This window comes from Microchirus variegatus (assembly GCF_963457635.1).
Source record: "Microchirus variegatus genome assembly, chromosome: 11".
In the NCBI taxonomy this organism is placed as follows: Eukaryota; Metazoa; Chordata; class Actinopteri; order Pleuronectiformes; family Soleidae; genus Microchirus; species Microchirus variegatus.
Genome location: NC_139812.1, coordinates 6,650,658 through 6,670,091, shown reverse-complemented (window position 1 = coordinate 6,670,091; position 19,434 = coordinate 6,650,658). Strand labels below are relative to the sequence as shown.

General features: G+C 39.2%; 1 protein-coding gene across 1 annotated transcript in view; it reads left to right on the top strand.

The window, feature by feature from the left end:
• atp6v1ba (ATPase, H+ transporting, lysosomal, V1 subunit B, member a) overlaps window positions 1-19,434 on the top strand; it is a 50,963-nt gene that overhangs the window by 16,959 nt on the left and 14,570 nt on the right. The window contains exons 2-6 of the mRNA XM_083898135.1: window positions 11,245-11,300; window positions 13,188-13,286; window positions 14,257-14,350; window positions 14,920-14,997; window positions 15,504-15,643. Coding sequence (XP_083754261.1) covers window positions 11,245-11,300; window positions 13,188-13,286; window positions 14,257-14,350; window positions 14,920-14,997; window positions 15,504-15,643 — 467 coding nt within the window. The remainder of the gene's footprint in view (window positions 1-11,244; window positions 11,301-13,187; window positions 13,287-14,256; window positions 14,351-14,919; window positions 14,998-15,503; window positions 15,644-19,434) is intronic.

The window sequence follows — 19,434 nt, the reverse complement described above, 5'->3', positions numbered from 1 at the left end:
CGCTGCGTCTGACACTGACCACGGTAGCGGGGACATCAGTGAAGAAGAGATTAACGATTAAAAACACAACGCGTTAATGATGACTGTAATTAATTAATCATAATTAAAGTGATAGTTTGACACCCCTAATAAAAATAAGTTTGGTAGCACTAACAGCTCATATCATGTGGCTGACCGGAAAAATAACTGGGAGTTAGAAAGAGCGTGTCGCGATTCTGCCTTCTCACATCACGACACAGGTTCGTGGCTCTGAGTATCGCGATTTCGATTTCGATACGCATATCATTACAGCCCTACTTCAGAATCATTGGTATCAAAGAACAAGGAAATCTGTGCATGAAAAAAATCTTTAAAAGCAGTCTGAGCTAACAAAGTAGCAATACCTCTCCCAAAACCTAACTTGAAAAGTACAAGTACAACTTTAAAAGCTAGCCAAGTTAAGCAGACCAACAGTAACTATGCATAAGTATTTAGTACAAATGAAGGAACCGAACACCCTATAATACTCTAATTTTTAATCATTCCTTCGCTTGGCCGCGGAGTTGGTCGTTTTAGCAGAATCCTCAGCCTCCACACCTGGCTTCAGGCCACTTGCACAGCTCTTAACTTTGGTTTTATCGACAATTTGCTTGGGGTTGCTGTCATTTTTAGAAATACTTTTAAATGCACAACTGTTTTTTATAATGCTTTTACTTCATTTGAACACCTTGGTTTTACGATAAATTCAAATACTCCAGTTATAATTCTAATAATTTTTTAATAATAAGTTTTTATCCAAGAGTTTTCAGAGTCTTTATCTAACTTTATGTGTAAATACAACAGGGTCCTTATCTTAGGTGACTTTAATATCCATGTCTGTTGTCCCACCCAGTTTTATCACATATATATATATAATTATATATATATATATATATATATATATATATATAATGCACTACAATATATAACAATACACTCCAAAAGATCTACTGTTTGTGTTTGATGTCTGATTAACAATTATTACCTTTCATTTCAGATATGTTTTATTTATTTGGCTTTTTAACATTAAATGAAGGACATATACCTGTGTTTGAGACCATGTTATTGACAATAAATGTGGTCAAATTCTGCTGTAACACAAATGATAAGGATTAAACGAATGTGATGATATCATTAAGTGACTTTTAAAAAAATATAAATTTGACAATTCCATGTGTTTTTAATCAGTATTCATGTATAACATTTAGTGTGTTTCACTTTAAATGTGTTCAATATAATAAATATGATATATATGCAACAGCCTTTAAAACCATGAAGAGTCATCACAGATACTTTATCATCATGTGACCATATCAGACCAGATATTGTCCCATGTCAACAAATAGATATCATATCCATATATTGCCCAGCCTTACCTGAGACTGAGGAAGCTAAATGGAACTTGGCCATCATGTATTTGATAATTTATACTGTGTCCTGTTAAGATGTCTGCTAAGAGAAAGACCTTAGATAGTTTATGCTGTAGGATTTTCTTGGCAGTAACACACCAATGTTAAAGGTCCCCTATTGTGAAAAATCAACTTTTTGATCTTTTAGTACTGATATTTGGGACTCAGGGGGCTATACCAGTCCCCAAAATGTGAAAAAACAAGACTCAGTCATGTTTAAAGCCCAATTTATACTCCTGCGTAAAGTGCTCTGCGTAGCTACGCAGAGTCCTCTGCGTCGACGCAGAACCTGTCGAAGAGCCTCTGCGTCGTCTCCGGGTGCACGGAATATTTTTTAAGTGTCCGTCACTCCGTCAAGGGACTACGGAGACGGCAAGAGCTGCGATTGGTCCTCAGGACAGGCCGAGCTAAGCTGCTCTGTGCCGGCTCTCAGTGCGCTCCGGGCGTCCTGACAGAGGCGGAGCTGATCCCCGCCGATAACGCCGCTGCCGAACTATAAATACGTCATATCTTAACACACACAGCACATGTTTAGACTCTAAATGGCCAATTTCTCGCCTCAAATTATCTTAAAACTGCGTTCCGTGACACAGAAAAGTGAGAAACGGCCACTGTTTCAACAACAACAGTATTTCTCTCTCTTTCTTTCTCGGACGCCATTGCTCACTGTAGCCAGAAGCACAACAACCTTGCGCAGCGACCCCTACTGATCGGGCGGGAAATTGCAGCGAGTGTCCGTCACCACGACGCAGAAGTATAAATGCTCGAGGCGTCTCCGTGGTGACGCAGACGGATAACGCATACGCAGTCGGAGAAGTATAATGTGGCCTTTAGTGGTTCCACTTTGTGTAAGTATAGGCGATAGAACATGCGACGTTTACACCTCCCGACTAAAGCCCAATTTATACTTCTGCGTAAAGTGCTCTGCGTAGGCTACGTAGAGACTCTGCGTCGACGCAGAACCTGTCGAAGAGCCTCTGCGTCGTCTCCGGGTGCACGGAATATTTTTTAAGTGTCCGTCACTCCGTCAAGGGACTACGGAGACGGCAAGAGCTGCGATTGGTCCTCAGGACAGGCTGAGCGAAGCTGCTCTGTGCCGGCTCTCAGTGCGCTCCGGGCGTCCTGACAGAGGCGGAGCTGATCCCCGCCGATAACGCCGCTGCCGAACTATAAATACGTCATACCTTAACACACACAGCACATGTTTAGTCTCTAAATGGCCAATTTCTCGCCTCAAATTATCTTAAAACTGCGTTCCGTCACACAGAAAAGTGAGAAACGGCCACTATTTCAACAACAACAGTCTTTCTCTCTCTTTCTTTCTCGGACGCCATTGCTCACTGTAGCCAGAAGCACAACAACCTTGCGCAGCGACCCCTACTGATCGGGCGGGAAATTGCAGCGAGTGTCCGTCACCACGACGCAGAAGTATAAATGCTCGAGGCGTCTCCGTGGTGACGCAGACGGATAACGCATACGCAGTCGGAGAAGTATAATGTGGCCTTTAGTGACGACAGTGCGTACATTTCACCGTGAATGTTGGCACCCTGCCAGGCAGAGTACTTCACAGAGTACTTCACAGCTCCACAGTAGCTCCCCCTTGTCCCTGTGAAATCGAGACTGCAGGCGAGGTAGGAAGAGCGGAGCACAGTGTTTTACACAAACTTCCAGCCCCAGAAGATTTTTGTGTCCAGTGGATATATTTTATTTATGAAAAAAATGTTCACAAGCTTCACAAGCCCTTTGTTGTTGATCGCGTATGTAAATTCCTATGCTGGAGGGACACCTTGAACGCACCAGTTACGTGCCTGCAGTTAGCGAGTGGAGTGTGTGGATCGGTGATATGAGGAGCACGCGTTTGAAAGCCCTGCAGAAAGATGTAGATGTTGTCCTACATTTCTTCTCAACCAAAGGCTGCCTTTCTGTCATGTTTCCAGTTCTCTCCTCGTGTTGTTGATCCACACACCAGTTGGAGCCACAGTTACACTGGTGCGTTCAGGGTCTTTTTCTAGCATGGGAATTTACATACACGCCGTGCGGCACATTAATCGTTTTTCTTCGATTTTTTTATGATCGCTAGAAGCCAAAACTGTGGTCACTCTATGCATTACGGTGAAACTCAGTAACAACGGGTAAACGGTCATTACTATGGGGTATATGGAGCGGGGGTTGTGACGACACTGCATGACAATAGTTGATAAGTGGCGACAGTTAGATCGACACTCCCTTGGAAGCAGTGGAGGTGTATTAACCTGGGTCTCATTCACATGTAAATGATCAGGCACAAAACCGAGCGTTTTGAAAAAGGCTATTTTGGCAGAGTTATTGAACTGCTATTGTGCTTCATCCTTATGATATTTTGACTAAAGCATGACACAGACATGTTCATTAGGGCATCAGAACCTAGTTTATGTGACCTTAACTTTCACCTTAAAGTAGGGATGCAAATTAAAATTGTTGGCTGAAACCGAAAATCAGGAAATACTTAAGCTGACGGTTAGGGTTCTGCATGCATCATCACAACACAGCAAGCTTGACAGAAGGATACACTTGCATCATGGTGGTGAAATGTAAGTAAAAGAGCCAACTGAATGATACAAGATTGTAAGTAACTTTATCGACTCACTGTTGCATGTGTTTGGCTATGTTTGTGGTGAGGTGAGGGGACAGGGGAGGCCGGGGTGAGTCGGTTGCAAGGACAGAGGCAATTAGCATTCCCATGTCCAGCCGGGCTGTGGGAATCCCTTGAAGTAGCTGCCGAGGCGTGATTGTGAGGCTGCACATCACAGCAGCCACTGCTGGTGTAGCATTGGTTTATTGTCGAAGCGACGATGCATCGCCATCCAACCTCCAGTCTCCTCCTCCTCGCCTCCAGTTCTCCCCTCTTTCAGCTGGGAAATTGAATTGTGTTGGAATGCTCTGTGCCTCTTTTCTCTGTCACTTGAATGGGCTCTTTAGTATTTCACACCAAGGTGTCCTTCAGGGTGCGAGGTCAGGCTACCAAAACAGCTTTGAGTGGCGGATTAGGACCAATTAACATCTTTGTACACAAAGAGCTCTGGCAGCTGAACAGGCTGCGGGGTGACCCACACTACTGTTGCATGCCAAGCCAGGGGACTGCTACACTTGAACTGAAGTAGCAAAAGAGTGGTGGAAAAAGTTTTCCAAACCTAATGGGAAATGTTGCTACTTCACACCTTGTGAACATATAGGCCATTGAGCAATTGTTATGTTCTGAAATGAGAACGCAAACTACTTATTTTCACTGCCCTGCCCAAGTGTGTTTTCCTTTTTTGTTTAAATGGGCTTCAGTATAGAGCCTGCGTTATCCTTTTAGGGGTCGTCCACACAAAAACCTGTCTGGGTTTTTTTATTGTATCTGTGTTTTATCCACACTGAAACTGTATTTTTTTTAAAAACGGATCTCAGAGTGGCAAAATCTCAAAATGGCACCCTTAAATGTTCATGTATAAATTGTTTGTGTGGATGAAGACATTTTCTCAAACAATCTGTGTTTACAAAACGACAAAAAAAATAATAGTTTAGGTTTCTGTGCGAAGAGGTCCTTAATCCCTCTGTAACTACTCAGTCATACATTTTTCACATTCCCACTTTAGATTAGTGTCACCAGATGGCGGAGAAAGTTGTTTGAGGAATAGCTTAGGACAATAGGAAAATTTCACATTGTTTCCTTACAGCAAAAAGGTCTCCAGTTTGGATCCTGGTTCAACTGAAGTACTCTGTGTGCAATTGGCATTTTCTCCCCATTTGTGTATGCGTTCTCTCCCACAGTCCAAAAACATGTAGTTAATTGGACACTCTAAACTGACCATAGGTGTGAATGTAACGTCTGTCCGTTGGTGACCTGTCCAGGGTGTACTCGCCTCACTCTTCACTCTATCAGCTGGATTGGCTTAAGGCCCCCCTCATGTGGACGATAAGACAGTAGACAATATACTAAGCATGTCACAATCTCATTTATAAATCAAATATTGATTGAAACAGCATCACAATCTCGACCTCCGAAAGCATAGGTTTAATCAAGGATTTAACCATGCCCCCAGTGTGACGTCCTGCAGATGTGCAGGGAAGTGTTGTGGTTGTAGCCATTGTAGCACTAACTCCTCCTTCTAACCCAGGGGCCTCAAACTCAATTTGCTTGGGGGCTGCATGAGTTAGAGTCCGGGTCAGGCTGGGCCACATGCGCAAAGAGACTTTCCAGCATTTAATATGTGCTGTTCCACATTTTACTCGCATCTTGTTGGAACAGGCGCGTGCTGGCCGCAGTTTTTGCATGCGTCATCACAACATCGTTTGGGTGGTTATCGGGGGAAACGGGAGGAAAATATAGGTCATCTTTAGGGCGTCCTGTGCTTGGCTTCTGTCTTTGTCACATTACCGCGGTCCAATAGTGAAGCCCAATTTATACTTCTGCGTAAAGTGCTCTGCGTAGGTTACGCAGAGCCTCTGCGTCGTCTCCGACTGCACAAAATATTTTTTAAGTGTCCGTCACTCCGTCAAGGGACAACGGAGACGGCAAGAGCTGCGATTGGTCCTCAGGACAGGCCGAGCTAAGCTGCTCTGTGCCGGCTCACAGTTGGCACCGAGTGTCCACAGACGCGGAGCTGATCCCCGCCGATATCGCCGCTGCCAAACTATAAATACGTCATATCTTAACACACACAGCATGTGTTTAGACTCTAAATGGCCAATTTCTTGCCTCAAATTATCTTAAAACTGCGTTCCGTCACACAGAAAAGTGAGAAACGGCCACTGTTTCAACAACAACAGTCTTTCTCTCTCTTTCTTTCTTGGACGCCATTGCTCACTGTAACCTGAAGCAGAACAACCTTGCGCATCGACCCCTAATGATCGGGCAGGAAATTGCAGCGCGTGTCCGTCACCACGACGCAGAAGTATAAAGGCTCGAGGCGTCTCCATGGTGACGCAGACGGATAACGCATACGCAGTCGGAGAAGTATAATGTGGCCTTGAGTCTTATCCTCGAACTTCCCACTAACGGTCCATTGACTCTGTTGAACACCACGGTTATATCCTAGTTGCAGTTGACTGACCTCTTCTCCCTGGCACCTGCGGGTGGAGAGAATGTAGCTCTACTGGTGTGGCGGGCCAGCGCAGCCGCTGAGGATGCGCGGACGCATGTTTAAGCGAAAACAGAATCACATAAAGGCTGCTATAGTAACTTGACAACAGCTAAGACTTTGTGATATGTGTGTGTGTGTGTGTGTGTATAACTGCTGTTTTGAATCAGCAGCTGCTACAGTCTGCAGCTTTATTTCTCTCCCTCTTCCATATCGTCACTCCGGGCCACACTTAAATGAAACTTTGATTTCAAGTGGGGGGCTGCGTGTCTGAGACTACTGCTCTAACCCAAAGCAGCTGCCAACTAGTAACCATAGCAACTGATGATCGGGGCGACACATCAACCAAACTCAAACATCTTGCTTCTCAGGTGTGGAAATATTTTGCATTCACCGTGAGTTTGTGTTGTTGAGCGTGTAGCAAAGCATAGGACATATCCACATTCATCATAAGTACGTAACCGTAACTATGACACCTCGGTTAACACAGATAAATCTTCTGTCATCATCTGGAGCAAATCTTTCTCAAAATTCACCTGGTGCTGAAGTGATAACTAGAGCTATAGACGTGTTTGTAGCATCAGACGTGATCTTACTCAGTGGTGGAAAACCCTAGATTTAAACATTTAATTCACATACTGCAACCATGCTACCAAATGCTAAGCAGGTCAAATCTTAATACAAAGTGTTTCCTTCCATGTATGATCATGTTATTGGAGGTCAGATGTCAGATTTAGTGACCTTAACAACAGATTGCTGGACTTTTAGAACAACACAGAGCTACATGTCTCTCTATGACTTCTCTTCTTTTTACTTACTTAGTTTAGATTGACTGGTAATTGTTACATTCATATTGTTAATAAATTATTTAAATTTGAAAATATGTTCTTAGTGTGGTACATTGCAAGTAAATGATGGACATTATATCACTCATGACACAATCAAAATGCAGGGGGACTCATTTTCACTACACTAATACAGCTGGTCAAATCTACATCTACAAAAGTGTACAATCACTTAATGTTCACTGTTCACTTTGTAACAGATCACTCTTCCGTACCCATAGAGAAAATTGTTTGTTTTAGCTTCTGGTGAGACGGAAGCTGCTGGTCTACTGCTTCCTGGTTTGTTAAATTCCTGCTTCTTGGGTAAATGCACAGGAAGTTGAGCACCATAGTCAAAAAATAACACATTTGAACTTGCAAATGGAGCCAGTATTGATCAGCAACTCCTGTGTGTTGTGATGTAAAAATAATTTTCTCTATGGACTTTGATGTAGAGAGTTGGCCCAGTTTTGAAAGCAAAACAAACTTCAGGTTCTAGTCGGAACAATCTATTTACTGGTGAGATAAATTGTTGAATATTTTTGGATTTTTATTAGTCAAATTTCGTGTGTGACTAAAATCTTTTATCCTCATGTCCCCATTGGCAGTTATGTTTTAAATGAATTTCTTACTTCCATTAATATCTTTGAACAACAAAAATTTTACCGAAGATGATTTGTATGCTGATGAGATGTATGTATGTGTCTGATGTTGTGGTCGATAGATGAAGCTTGATGGTGACAGTGAATGAAGGAAGTCAAAAGTACCTTTTATATTTCTTAAAATAACATTTCCCCCTCCCTTTCACCATTACTGATGCACTACCTAAGGATGCACTGACTTATGGATTTCTAAGAGGTTACTGTATAATTATGTAGCCCAATTTTCTCCTTGCGGCATTATTATCACCCTTCAGGAAATAGCCATATGTATCTCTTTGAGATCTGTGAGCAATTTGTAGGCTAAGTGTAGCTATTAAGTCCTTTTATAAACATGGAAAACACGGATAATTTGCCATTTGAAGGGGGAAAAAGGCTCGGCCACAAGAAAACATGATGTTTTGAAAATTTGATGGAATTTTAATGAAAGCTTTTGTTACCATTCCTGTTTTGAAACCATGCCCTTATTTTCATTACAGGTTTATAAACTAGTTAGGGTTCATGTTATATGTAGGACATGTATTGTAAGGTGCCTCCCACACATACATAGCATAATATAATGGCTGCGCAACTGTAGCACATTGACAGGGTACTTTGTTGGCCCCCAGCCTAATTAGTAGCATAGAGAATACCCCCCGGTAAGCTTTAGAGCTGTACATTTGTACCAGTCTGCTCTAATTTCCTCGTGTCTTTGATATCGGCCATGGGACTGACAGTTCACAGATAAAGGGTAACAGCAGACAGTGATGGAAAACGGAGTGGAAACAATGCTGCCGTCTCCAGTTCCCACCCACTTCAGTCCCATCTTTCTGCATTTACCCACAAGTCTGCAAATGTGCTGATGTTGGGCGGTGTCGGCAGAATCCTCGCAAACTTGAAAGAGTTCTGCATTTATAGGAAAATAGTTCCTTTTCCAATTAGTGCGATTATACTGCACATGTATGCAACTAAAAAGGCTGAAAAGTCTTCTGAGTTTGTAATCCACTTGTGTGGATATTGTATGAAGTACTGACACATAGTCGGGTTCGAATGTGCCAGACACAAGCTTGACACAGACAGTGGCTGAAAACTGTTCCTTCCTTGTTTTCAGTATGTGCGAGAATCCTTGAGCTGTTTCCTGGTGCAGCATGTGTACAGCACAGTCTGTAGGGATGGGCATGAATATTTGATTAAAAACGCTTGATCAGTTACTGTGACTATTCATATTATTAGGGCTGGGCAATATATTATATCCTGCGAAGATCTGGTCTTATATTTTAGTGATCATGATATTGTGATAAAGTATCTGTGATGACTTTTCCTGGTTTTAAAGGTTTTTTTGTTTTGTTTTGTTTTTTGTTTTTTTATAAATGAGTGAAATGCACTTAATATTATACATTAAAGAATATACTGTATATTGATTAGAAAACTTTTCATGAGTCCAGAGAAACAACCTGTGTGCATCTTTATATATGTATAGCCTACAAATATCCAGATATTCTTTATAACCCATATCTCCCAGCCTTATGTTATGTTATACATCATAAATGTTTTGTCAGTGATTGCATTTATTTATATACAACAATTCTGTCACGGAAACTGCGTTTCTTTTTTTTAATCGAAAACTGTTGAACTGTTGAAAATATCAAAACGACAACCAATGCACTACTTGGGAAAGTGATGATGTCATTATCCCATCTCTTTGTTCACTTTATGGTCGCTTTTTTCTGTCCTTAGTCACCCTGGCTTTCTTCATTCTGTCTTTTGTTTCTTTGATTTGTAATGTATATTTATTCAAAAACCCTGTACTTTCTATCTATGTCTTATTTACAAGTAGCCAGTAGCTGGTTTATTACTGTCAAATTAAATGCAATTCTAAACATCAGTCCGAATACAACATCCTTTTGCAGCTTAATGGAAAAACTGTTTCCTCAAACCTTCACCTGGCAGAATTTACACATCACTGTGATTACAGCATGATTGAAACCCACAAATAAAGTAACTCTTAACAAGACCCAGCACAGACACTTGTTTCAATATAATGTATCGGCTAGAGGAAGCGACTTTCATGTCTCTGCAAGTTGATTTTGATCACAGAACTGAAACCTGAGAGACCCTGGACTTCAAAAAAAAACTCATTAAAAGTACCAATGCACAGCACCAATCACATCAATTGTCAAATGGCTACGGGTGATGCGAGTTGTAAGGACACAGGATTCACTGCACTGAATGTGTAAAACCACTGGAATGTTTCCTTTGCGCACAAATAAAGACTTGAATACCCGTTACATTTTAGTGATAATTAAAGGAATACACAGCAGCTGAAGTTCAGGGAAATGGCAGGCGTGTGCGACATTGCTTCAATATTTGATGTGCAGTTTTCATTGAACATGAGTATGTCCTTTCAGTACATCCTAATGTAGTTATTATCATTTAATACTGGGGAAGGCCACAGGCTATACCCACTAACCTTCTTTTGGTGATGACCATTCATTTAGTGCTCTGTTATTACAAGGCTCAGGACTAACTGTGTGCGTGCGTGCGTGCGTAATAATACTTAACCATTTGTGGACAAGTAAATTTCATGCATTTTGTCCTGACATTTGCCTTTGCCTTTGACATTTGGGTCTGGAAGTGGATGAAAGCTGTTTAAGTCTCACCACGAAAGGTCAGCGTGTGATTATTAACCATAGGAAGGAAGTCTCCATGCTTTCATGTTGATTGGTGGCATTCAGCCACACAAGGACAAGCCAATATTGTCAGTATTGTCTGCCTTGTTTGACTGTCCTGTGGCCTCCATGAGATAAAGAAATGAACCACTAAATATACAAGAGCTGCAGATAATGATTCATTTAAATGAAAGTTGATTCATCTTTTGTTTCTTTTCCGTTTTGATGGCCAAAACTGGCCCGCCAGCATTGATATCCAGCCTGGTAGATGAATTCAAGCTGGTTCTTTTTGTCATGTTTGCTTTAATATTAGTACAATATTGAATAGTTTGGATAAGAAGAAAAATGGCCTGATGAAGATTATGATAAGAAAAATATTGGCCCCTTGGCTTTAAATGATGTTCTCAAATGTCGTTATAGTGATTTCTTTGTTATATGAGGGAAAGAATTCAGAACATTTTCACAGAACTGAAAAATGAGAGTTTGTTTTATTTATAAAGAGAAAACACTCAAACCAATTTATCGTTTGTCAGGATAGTTGACGATTAATTCAGTCCTCAAATGTATCCATTCTTGTCTTTCAGCTTACTCTACCGTGTCTGGTGTAAATGGACCCCTGGTGATCCTGGATAATGTGAAGGTAAGTGCAATGAATGCCACATTTTCCACATAGTATCACAAAAATATAATGGTTTTACCCCATTAACACATGGAGTTGTGCGTTGACATGGAACACAAAGTGATCTTTCCCATCACATTCCTCGTATGACTGCAGGAGTGAGCAATATGCCAATTTTTTTTACATTCCATTTTAAAGCTCCCGTAGACCGGATGTTCCAATTAACGCTATTTTTTGGGTGTGTATCTGTGCCATTACCTCGTATATAAAGCCCTAATGTTTCAAAACAAACAGTTCAGCCACTGCTGAGAACACTGGGCTCTGAAAAAGCCTAGAATCAATACGTAAGGATCACTTCTGAACAGCAGATCCTCATGCTCCGGGCACTAGTCCAGGCACATCCAGTTGCGTACATTGAATCGCAGAAGAAGAATGTCTGTTGTGGAGGTGTTTCACTTTCTGACGCTTGGTCCGACTCCGGGTCAAAGGCGTAAAAGGGACTGCGGCGGGGAGTCGTGACAAAGCCATTTTTTAACATTGTTAAACCGCTGTTTTGATAATGAGTAGCAGTGCATCCACCGTTCCATCTGCTCGTTTGCTCAACTAGGAGATTTTTGACCATAAAAACAAGTGAATGTATGTAAGTAGACTGCCATAACTCACATATATGTGCAATAGGACCACTCTATGGGAGCTTTAACAATTATTTTTTTTACTATCTGTACAGTGCAACCAAACAATTTCCCTTTGTAAAAACATAGCCCTCAAATAAATATATATATATATATATAAAAACTTATTATATAAATTATTAAATTATATATATATATATATATTGGAGCATTTAGGCCAAAAAGCATCAGTCTGTGCAATTTTGCCTACTTGTGCCAAGAACAATGGACATTTAACAAGTATGTAAGACTTGAAGATCACTCAGTCTGTCATTGTTTTGCTTAACTCAAAAATTGTATTTTGATTAAAAGGGTAAACCACACCTTTGCCCTGCCTTTAGGAGTAAGAATATCATTCTGACACTCCCTTTTAGCAGAAGAAGAAATCTCTGACAGAACCAGACTCAAAGATGTGCAGCATATGCCTCAACCGGTTGGGGTGAAAGGAAAAATGGGGGACAGAGGAGAGGTGGGGGAGAGAAAGGACAAGGAGGAGGTGAGGTAGACAGAAGAAAGGAGGAACCAGGAGCAGAAATACAATAATTGTATCAAGTTATAAGCTTAGACAGGACAGTTCAGTGTCAGAGTCAGTGATGACTTGTTTATAGAACTATAATGTAGTCATCTGAAGTGACAATGTGGTCGTAAAGTTTTTCTCTCGGGTGTTTAGGGCCGAGTATAATGACCTCAGTTTTTGAGTTTTTCTGAGTTTAAAAGTAGAAAGTTACAGGTCATCCAGGACTTAATGTCTCTGAGACATTCCTGGAGAACAACCTGATTCATTTAATCCAATCTGCGGTCTTTTTAATTAAAAAAAAGAAATATTCTGCTCCCCACAAACAAATAAATCAATTGCCCACAACATGACTCATCAAAATTCAGCTTTAGCTACAACATTATGCTCATCTTTTGTGCATTTTTTTTCCTTTCTTCTGGAGTAAAATAACACCTCACAGCTGACATACAGTGATTAGTGTATAATGGAATCCATCAGCTCACTCATGTTCTGGTCACTGGACAATGGTGGAGCAAGTGTCTTTACAGAGGTCACAGATCCTATCAGTTTTTTCTTTTTTCCCCCTAATTTACAACCCAGTGAATTTTGTTATCGCTTAACATTATGGACATGTTTTCAGTCAACTTTTAACGTCTAGTATTTGCAGATGCTTGTTGTACTGGAGATATACATTTGATTTTTGTGACACTGCAGTGAAACTGTTGAATATCTGTGAACTAGTTCCCCAGATATGCAGAAATTGTTCACCTGACTCTGCCAGATGGCACCAAGAGGAGCGGGCAGGTCCTGGAGGTGATTGGCAGCAAGGCAGTTGTCCAGGTAAGAAAGATTTCGTATGAGTGCCTTTGTTGCTGTTACTACTCCCTTGTGTAACAACTATGTGCTAATGCACAGCTCAACATAGTCCCCACAGTTTGTGCTCAAGACTGCGGTGCTTAGCATGAACGGCTGTGCCTTTTTTAAAATGAATTATAAGACAATATAGTGAGTACGCTCTTCTCCACAATCATTAAATAATTCAATTGTGCCCCATCCTATTATTAGCTCAAGTGTAAGTTTATTCACTATAACTGAAAACTAACAGGTCAGTGTGTTTTAAATCTTTATTATTATTATTATTATGATGATGATTGTTATTAATGATAATAATAATAATGAATATTTCAACAAACATTCATCCACACATGACATGAAGGAAGATTGTAGTGATAGGTTAATTCATTCCCTGTAGACTACTGTTGGACTATTTAATTGGGTACTATATATACAGCATATATTTTGTTTCACCTCTAATGCAAGAGTTTGTGATGAAACCCAGGAATTCAACCTATGTGAATGTAGCCAGTGCTCAGTGGACGTTCAGTGTGTCATTTTAGACGCTGTGCAAACACTTACCATCTACAGCCATTTTGAGCCATTTCAAAGGCCTAATGAGTGTTAGCATAATTATGCAATATCTGATCCAGTGATTATGACCATTATCAATTATCGTATTGGCTCATCACTAGCAACTGTGGCTAATAATCAATTAATCGTCAACTGTTTTAATAATGACTTCATTGATTCAATCAATTATTTTTAGTTTGGGGACAGAAATTGTGAGAACATCATCATTTCACTTTTGGTGAATCATCAGTCAATATTTTCCAACATTTATTGACATTGACTAATTGATTAATCGATGAAATAATCGACAAATGGATTGATTATGAAAACGACCGGGGCTGTATTTACAACTGCTAACAATGGTCATGTGAGTCACAGTTGCCTTTTGTGTGGGTTTGTAAAGGTGTTCGAGGGAACATCAGGAATTGATGCCAAGAAGACTGCCTGCGAGTTCACTGGTGATATCCTGCGTACCCCAGTGTCGGAGGACATGCTGGGTATGATGAACACGACAAAATCCACATTTACAAGTCACCCTAAAAAACGTCTTTTTCACATAAAAACGAAGCATTGAATCCATGCTGAATGCTGTATAAGTATTTTGACAGCATTTTCCACCAAATTGATTATATTACTAAAGTTTTCATTCTCCTCATTAAATGGTTAAAGCAGCAGTACTGAATCACACCTTCTCTGAATGCTCTTGAAAGTCTGAATCAGTGCGATTATCTCAGTATAGCACAAGGTTACATATATTTGAACAGCCGTAGAAAGTAAACCTGCCTTTGTTTTTGAAGCATCATTAATCACGTCCGTGAGTTTCTAATTACTTCTACTTGTTACTTGTAGACTCGACAAGAGCCATCAGAAACACTTTTATGTTTTTAGACTCTGAACAGAAAAGATCAGATGCTGTTGGAAGTGTCATCTAATGAACTGCATTTTATAAAGAGTTTCTTAGTAATTATCTTTGAATTCAACTTCAGATAAACCACATAGTTGCTATTTATCTAACATTAGACTTGATTTCTGCTCGACTCAAAGGAGAAGCTCTTCCTCTTTTCAGGGCGCGTGTTCAATGGCTCAGGCAAACCCATCGACCGTGGGCCTACTGTTCTGGCTGAGGACTACTTGGACATCATGGGTATGCTTCCTCACATAACTGCTCTCCTTTATTTGTGTGTCTGTGTGGGTGTAAATGACCAATCATAAGAGGACCAGTGCCCTCCTTCACTTGCGGGCGTGCTGTAAAACCGGGGCAGTGTGTGCGCACAGCTTAGTTGTTTCTCACTCGCAGCTGTCTGAACTGCTCTCAGTTGTTCAATATGCATGCGAGGGACCTATGTTGTGTGCAATATCTATGCACGGGTAGTAATATTATTTGATCATGAGCACGTTTTACTGCTCTCACAACTTTTGACAACAAAGTGAAGTTTAAATATTTTGACGTGAACAAGATTTTACAACCTTTTGTGTAGATTGGTCAGCTGGGAAATAAAATGCAAGATCTGCCCTGACCAATTCAGAAATGTAGAACTTGAAGCTCCATCCCACTTGTCCCAGAACTACTGGAAAGTACTGTGGCCCATTACTTTCATTTAGTTCCCAGTTCCTGTACTGAAAACTGTGTATGTTCTGTGTATTTCCCAGGTCAGCCCATCAATCCTCAGTGCCGTATCTACCCTGAGGAGATGATCCAGACTGGTATCTCAGCCATTGATGGCATGAACAGCATTGCCAGAGGACAGAAGATCCCAATTTTTTCAGCTGCTGGGTTGCCACACAATGAGGTGAGAACACCAAACGGACTGAGGTATTCTATTTCCAGCACCATGGAAGCATTTTCTAGTTGCCATATAATTGGTATCAAATGCTACCCTTTTTTTAAAAGAAAAACTACAAAATAATTACAAATGGTAAATGGTCTTTATTTATTTGGAGCTTGTTTCTGTCTTGGTGACCACTCAAGGTGCTTTACAGTTTTATCATTCATCCATTCACACCCACTGACCTTACACATTCATACAGCACATTTACGTGCAGCACTTTTTTGATCACACCTCTGTCACCCATTCACACTGAGGGAACAGCCATCAGGAGCAACTTGGGTCTAAATGCCTTGATCAGGGATGCATCTAGTAATGCCTGAGATCAAACCTCAACCTATAGTTCTTTTGAAGACTAATTTGAAGACTATCTATGACGTCACTTCTTTTTACACTTAGTTTATAATTGACTGGTTATTGTTACATTATTATTGTTAATAAATTATTTAAATTTGACAATAAAGACTACATTGCAAATCAATTATGGACATTATATCACTCATGACACCATGTAGACAACTGAAATTGGTTAAATTAAATGAGTTGTCATGACATAAAACCAATGATCCTAGACTAAACTAGACAAGTCTAAAAATGACTGACGCATCTGTGCAAAAAGAGAGAGTAAAAAGATTGAGAATTGAGTCATGACCTTAAAATCGAAAATCAAATGGAATCAAGAACTTGGAGAATCGTGACACCGCTACTAGATACACATACACGGACATGTGAACAAAGTGGTTTAGGGGGTTCAGTGCAGATCTTTGTGTGTTTTACACCTGCCACAAATTATTTTTCATTCTGTTATATTAATTTTTTGTTTCTTTGAAACAAATCTTGTTGAACATAAAACCTTGAATACAACTATTGATGGAGCTCAGTGTGCAGTCGTCTTTATTTTTGAACTTGCAATAACCTCAGCTCAGCTACTAAACGTTTTTAACTAAATGAGTGTGTAAATGTTCCCAAGGTCAAAAATAAACCTCCATGCTCAAATTAAAACCAAAAGCTAAGATGGAAGATTTTCATGCAATTTACTTTTGTGATGTCCTCATAATGGAAATGTGATGAGACAGGTCCACTGGGACATGTGATAGTTTGACTTCTGTTTTCTTAACTTCTGTTTTTTCTTCACTCACATTTAGAATGCATGGCTTGGGTCTCTTAACTTAAGACTACACACATAAATCATCTGCAGCAAAATGGTTCAAATGCAAAGATGTCAGCGAAATACACAGATTTACAAAATATGTTTAATATTTTCTCTTAGTACTTTTCCATATTTATGAACACTTTTTTCATATACCTGTTCCATTAGTGACTTATAGTGTTTGTTATTGTACTTTGCATTTGTCATCCACGATTCTGAATTGATTCATAAACTTCAAATATCGATTTAAAAAAAATTATATTTTGAAAAAACACACAAAACACCAGTTTGTGTTATTTGTGTACAGTATATTTTTCTAAGCTTTTATTTATGCAAGTTATTTTTTGGTACAGTAAGTTAGTTTTTATTTGTTTTGAATGAATACATTTTAAATGTTGTCTTAAGTTTGCCTTTGTGTGATCACATTATCACATATCTTATGCAAACTGTATTGTTTTGATGCCATAATTTGCCTTAACACTATGCATTGTATCAATTTTTGAATCGTTTGAATCGAGAATCGTATGAATCGAACGGTTGATTCGAGAATTGATTTTGAATAGAATCGTTACCCTAAGAATCGGAATCGAATCGTGAGCCACCCAAAGATTCACATCCCTACTGTTTTATATCATAGTGTAGTGCTGTCTCCCAATCCTGATGTTGAAACAAGTACACTTCCCCAATGTGGGATCAATTAAATGAATTATTATAATTATTACATTCATGAAAATGTTTGTAGAACAATGTTAAGGACAGTCCCGGGATCTGCTCCTTTAACTAGACCCACATTTAATTTAGTTAAAAAAAAAAAAAAAGCCAACCAAACATACACAGGTTAAAGCCTCCATCGTAGATATAATGAATTAAATGTGTCCATAAAGACAACTCATAGTGATGAGCAAATAACCACTTCAGTGCAATTGAGGTTTCTTGAATGGGTGTTGTCTGTTACTGACGCTCTTCAGCTAAAAAAAGATGATTTAGAAACCGATGTTGACCCTTCCATTCTTCCTGTTCACCCCGAAGCCCTTTACACATCAGCGCTCAGGGACAACATTTAATGCTTTTACCGTCTCACATGCAATTCTTTGTATATCTCTGTGGATGTTTTAATGTCTTCTCTAAATGTATTTTACATTTGTTATTGCAAAACAAAATGTTAATGTTTTAGGTTTGTGTTGATTTTGATTCAGTTTGAAGATGTTGAATCATAATTCATATACCTTTTTTTTATTCAGAGAATCAGCAGAAGCCCTCTTATCCCGGCCTCACTTAAACGTATGCTCAAAACTGACCTACCACAGTTGACTTGAGATGAAATGTCGTGAAATCATTGTTTCACTGTGCACAGGTCACTCACAAGTCACTGATAGGTCACTCATGGTGGTTTCCTCTATGGACACGGTGTGGACATCTAGCTGCACACCTGGTCCTTTATTTCCAGGAAATATTCCCATGTTTTTATTTTGAAACAAACAAAAAAAACTAAATAATTATAAATAATCATGAAAATGTATACATTTTTAAAAATAGTTATCAATTAACTCATTAATCAATAAATAATTAAGTTAAAGTTAATAAAGTTATTGCAGTCTTACTTAAAATTAACAATCCAATTTACTTCTAAAGAAGGTTTAAAAAAACAGCTGTTTACAGTCGTCAAATAAAAAATAAGTAAGACATGCACAGGAAAACCACAATGACTAATTCCAATAAAAACATGTAGTGTGAAGTTTTGAAACTATAAGCTTTAATACAAGGTTTCAAGGGCTGCAACAACCAATCAACTGTTTTGATATGTGGGTATTCTGTTCCATGTGTTTAATTTCAGCTTCCAAAATGTAGATATTTTCTTGTAAATCATCTGACCTTTTGATGGTGTTCCCAATCCAACTTTATTTATAAAGCACTTTAAAAACAACAACAGCTGAAACAAAGTTCTGTATATCTGAGATAAATAAAACAAATACAATTTAAAAAAAAAAAAAAAAAACATAATACCAAATAGGCCTAAGATTACACAATAAAATACTGTACAAAGTATAAAAACAACACAAATAAGTCTTACAATAAAACTAACTTTTCTCAAAGCGACAAAACTGCAATGACTTTTTGAGGATGTACTCGTTTTACTGACCAAACATTCTCAATACTCATTGACTTTTTTCTTTTATGTCTTTATTTATTCAATAGGGACAGTACAGTTTTACATAGCCAATTTACCATTCCTGTCTTTAGTTGGGCTTTTGTATGTAAAATACATTATAAAAAAACTTTAAGTACTTGACAATGCAACCAACATAACCAACAAATAGATTAAGCTAAAATTAGTCTAGCTCTGAGTTGATTTGGGCCAACTCCTAACCTTCAAAGTAAAAGAGTTCATGTCTGAAACTGAAAAGGCAGCTTGTTCAAACATAGCTCGACTTCAAATATTTCAGTAAGAGTGAGTTTGTTTCTGAGGGATTGACACGGTACATGTAGCACAGAATGACTTTGTTATACTTTATACTTAACCCCATCTTTGATCATTTTCAGTAAAAACTAAACAGAGTTGATGTTTTATGGGGTTTCAAAGGAGTCGTAATTCAATTAGCAGGCT